Genomic DNA, 4,644 nt, shown 5'->3' on the forward strand with positions numbered 1-4,644 from the left:
CAGGGTTATGGCTGTATTTTGTTCCTGTCTTTTCTCTTAAAATCAATTCCCCTTGCTTTGTGCTGCGTGTTTTTTTTTCTTCTTTAATGAAGGCAAGCCAAATACTTTCCTGGGAGATAAGACTAAGTCAAGTCAGACAGCTGGGTTTAGTCAAGGCCCTTTGTTTTCAGTGTTCCCGGCCCAGCTGACGCGCGGCGCTCGGGGGCCAGTGGTGGAAACGCTGCCTGTGGAGGGGTCGGGGTGTCTGCGGGGCTGGGAGGAATGGTGAGCAAGTGGGAGGGGAGGGGGCCCAGGAGACTCCGGCAGGATGGTGGGAAGAGCTACTTTTCCAAATGAGAGGCTCCAATTCTGATGCCACCCTCAGCCCCAGCACCACCCCCTCGGGTTCACCAGGCCGGCTTTCATGGCAAACACGCCACGACCTTTCACATAATTGCACCCTCTTCCAGAAAGGAGCGAGGCGCTGTTCCCTCGGCCCCACCCCCAGGACTTCAAACGTGCTCGCTGCCCTCCTCTCCCCCAAGCAGCGGGCTTTTCCAGGGCAACACGCTCTATGTGGCAAACGCTGCTTTCTTCTGACATCTGGCACCAATAGCGTCTGGCATGTCGAGAGGGGCTGTTCTCTTTCTGAACCTCTGCCACGGTGAGATTACTCAACGCAGCCCAGGTCCCCCGCTGCCCGGGCTTTTTCCTGTGGGGGGTGTGGGGGTGGGAACTGAATGCTGGAGCATCACCCCTGCTGGGGGGGGGGCGTGAGGCATGGCACCCTGTGCCCCCTCGACCCAGGAGGAGGGGAGCCCGCTCTGGCCAGGAGAGCAGGCAGAGCGATAAGGAGCTGGGAGGGGCCTGGCCACAGGCTGATCCAATCAGTAAAGAATGTGAGCGCGGACCGTTTGTGCAAGTCTTTGTGCATTAAAGGGGAGGCCGGCCCAGCTTCAAAGCCAGGCTTATTAAGTGCGCCTCAGAAAAAGAAATCAGAGCCAGATGTGGCCGGAGAGGCTGGGCGCCCAGCCTCCTCTGCAGCCGCTCTGCTCAGCGCTCCGTGGCCCCTGTCCCTGAAGGTCACCTGCAGTTCCCCCAAGTCCGGCCGAGTCAAAGCCGAGATCAAAACGGATCCCTGGAGGCGCCCTTGTGGAATGAGTTTCACCTGGTGTCGGTCCAGATAAAGGCGGCGGCGGCCAGGCCCCCTCCCCAAACCTCCAAAAGGCTCAGAACTGTTTCAGCCCAGGTGTCAATGGGAAGGACGAAGCCAGCTCCACACCCTGCTCCCAGCCACCAACAGGGTCCCGGCCCGAACCCCACCCCTTCCTCTGAAACAGCGACCCCTCGGGCCCCTGCCCAAATCTGCGGCTGGTGGAGGTGGCTGCTCAGGAAGGCACGGGTGCTGGGGCCCTGGAGGTGGAATCGCCTGGGTCCAGGAGCCCGTGCCCACCTGGCAGGTGGTAAGTACTTGCCTGCCCCTCGTCCCAGGCCTACACATAGTCCCCTGGGAGGAAGGCCACGGAGGAGGGGCAGGTGGGACTCGATGAGCTAAGGTGGAGTCACCACCTGTCGCCAGGTAAGGGGAAAAGGAACAAGAAACGCAGCCCTCAGCTCTAGTCCGGTCTGGGTCCCTGGAAGGCCTGGGTGGGCATCTCCACTGTGCAGAGCAGGAAAGGAAGCTGAGAGGGTGGGCAAGTTCCCTTCCTAGGACCCTGCCCACCCAGTGCCCACCCACAGGTCCTGCCCCCTCTGTTTTTTAAAAAATATTTTTATTGATTTTAGAGAAGAAGGGAGAGGAAGAGAGAGAAACATCAGTGATGAGAAAGAATCATTGATTGGCTGCCTCCTGCACGCCCCACATTGGGGATTGAGCCTATAACCTGAGCATGTGTCCTGACTGGGAATAAACCGTGACTTCCTGGTTCATGGGTGGATGCTCAACCATTGAGCCACACGGGCCGGGCCTGCCCCCTCTTTGTTATGGACAGAAGAGCACCCTGCTTCACGTGGCTCTTAAGACAGAGGAAGGCAGCCCTTCAGGCAGGACAGCTGAGTAAGAGGCACACGGCCTGCATTTCCGGGCAATGGCCTCAGCCCTTCCCCAGGCCTTCAGTGTGTGGGCGTCTCTCGGACACCCAAGCCAGGACAGCAGTCTTTTGGTTCCCTGATCAGTCTGTGTGTCCGTCTCTCTCTACCCCCCCCACCCCCACTTCTCTCCCTTTCAGGCAGAGTCCCATAAGGTGGTCCAAGCCCAGCTCTCCTCCTGCCACCTTTCTCCTCAGCATCCTGCTCACCCGGTAGAAAGGCCCTCCCCGCTGCCGCGCTGCTGTGTTATTTCTCAGAGTGGTGAGGGGAGCGAGGAAATGAGAAGGGACGGAGCAGCAGGCAGCAGCCCACGCCCACGGCCTCCCCACCTCCCACCTCCTCGGCCCTCGTGGCCCCTCCCAGGGTCTGGTCTGGCCAGGGAAGTCGCTCTGGCTCTCGGTTCTGAGCAAACAAACTCAGGAGCAGAAAGAAGCCACGGGACTCTTACCTATAATTTCCCTTTTTGCTGAGCTGCTCTTTAAAGTGGCCCAGGGTCAAGCTCTGAGCCTTCAGCATCCTCCTGTATGGAATCTCTTCTCCACAGAAGAAGTACGTGACGACCAGCTCGCTGGCCTGGAGCGCGTGGACCCCTGCTGGCTTCTTTGGCTCTTTGTGACTGAAAATAAGATGCAACACAGCAAGCTCAGCATCTGAAGACGGCGAGCAAACACGCACACACACACACACGCACATGCACACGCACACACACACACGCACATGCACACGCTCTCCAAACACTGTCTCCAGAGGTAAAGTGAGGCTGCAGGGGTCCCCATATCAGAGGCAACCTCTGGTGAGCAGTCCACCCAGGTCACCGTGTGGGGCACAGGCAGGGGCAAGTCCCTCAGTTGCACAAATTGCTCGTTTTCCTTCCTACTACCAAACAGGGGGGCAGAGCAGTCTCTTTCAGGGGGGCACAAATGGGGAGCCTCCCATCACAGAGCCACAAGGACACTCGAGCTCTGGGTACACTGGAGACAAACTCAGTGCCCCTCCTGGGACGGCCTGGCTAGAGCCCCCAGTGTGTGGGGGGTGAGCCCACCGTCGTTTCGACCCCCCTCCACTTATGTGGAGTTTTTGCAGAGTGGCTTAAAAACAAACAAAAACAAGCTGCGGGCCAGAACAGCTGGTAGACTTAAGGTCAACCAATTAACACAGAAGGGCCCAGGGTGGAGGCCTGCTCAGGACTTCAAACACTGCTCACTGCTCGTGATAAAGCTGCTAAGAAAAAAAAACTCTTTAATTATTCAGACCCAGGTCAGCTCTCTCCAGATTTCCTTTTGCACGCACCATCCTGTCATCGCACGAAGCCAGGCCTCTCCGTCCATGTGGTGAGCGTGCGCATTTACAAAAGGAACCACAGTGCTATGAGGGGAGCTGCTGTTTTCCCCAAGCCAAACAACGAAGGCCGCCCTCCCTCCATCTCTGCCACGGTGGCGAGCCGCCTTCCTGCTCCGTGTGGCACAGAGAGGCTTCCCACGTGCTAACTGGCGAGCTACAGGGGGCAACGTTCGCGTCCGGGTTTGGGGGCCCTCTGATCCATGCGCTCGAGGCTTCAGGCCTCAGCCTCTGATTAGTGTGTGCCGGGACCCTGAGCCATCGGCGCTCCGGGGAGGAGCACTTGTGAGCAGGTCACAGTGCGTGGCTCAGTCCAGGCAGGCTTTTCAGGATCCTAATTTATGGCAACAGCTGTGTTTACTGTTCCTTGTCACTAACACGTTAAAATCGGGGTGGTTCCATATTAAAAAAGGTTTTCGAAAATCGCCAATGCCGACTGTGAACACCCCTGAAACGTAAACCACAGGGTGGTCTCGGCACAGACACTCACTCTTCTGCGGCCAGGCCGGGGGTGGAGAAGGGCGCGGCTCCTGTCTGACCAGTGGCCGCGTGGTTCCTGTCCCTCTGCTGGCTGGCCATGCAGCACCTGAGGACACAGCCAGAGCAAAGGGTCAGAGGGACGCCTGCGTGCCCAGGGCCAATGGGGAGCAGACAGAAAACGACTGTCTGTGGCCTTGTAAACAGACACAGACCTGACTCCCAGCCGTGGGAGACCAACGGAGGCCTAGTGTCCGCAGTGGCTCCAGGAGGCCTGGAAGAGGCCTTGGGAACGGCCCTCCTGAGCCCACGGGGGCACCCGGGGTGGACCCTGCGAGCCAGGCAGAGGGCTGCAGGCCCCAGAGTCCCCATAGGCTCAGTCATGGCTTCTCATGTGCTCATCGGACCAGGCTTACATGATCCGGGTAAGGAATGGGATTTGTAAGGAATGACTGCACGACTTGCCTCACAGATCCCGGTTAGCTCTCCAGGACGAATGAAACTAAAGGCAACCATTTCTAGAAGCTGGAGAGGACAATGTGATGCGGCCAGAAAAAGGCCCTTCCCTTCGCCACAGGCCAGGTCTCTACGTCCACGCCCTCCACCCCCAGCGCCAGCCTTTCGCCTCGGACGCCGCTTCCACTCACCGCTGCTTCGGGGGCTTAGACACCTCAGCCAGCCTGCGGCAGGCCTCCTCCAGCTGGGCCAGGGTGTTGGGAGGGGTCAGGGGGGGCATCGCAGGGTCCTGGGTAAACAGGTGGG

The 4,644-nt window shown here is 58.9% G+C and overlaps 1 protein-coding gene across 1 annotated transcript in view; it reads right to left on the bottom strand.

The window, feature by feature from the left end:
• AXIN2 (axin 2) overlaps positions 1-4,644 on the bottom strand; it is a gene marked incomplete at its 5' end in the record, with an annotated part of 19,714 nt that overhangs the window by 2,280 nt on the left and 12,790 nt on the right. Inside the window, 3 exon segments of the mRNA XM_005875800.2 lie at positions 2,516-2,683; positions 3,896-3,991; positions 4,530-4,643. Coding sequence (XP_005875862.2) covers positions 2,516-2,683; positions 3,896-3,991; positions 4,530-4,643 — 378 coding nt within the window.

Source organism: Myotis brandtii, unplaced genomic scaffold (assembly GCF_000412655.1).
Source record: "Myotis brandtii unplaced genomic scaffold, ASM41265v1 scaffold469, whole genome shotgun sequence".
In the NCBI taxonomy this organism is placed as follows: Eukaryota; Metazoa; Chordata; class Mammalia; order Chiroptera; family Vespertilionidae; genus Myotis; species Myotis brandtii.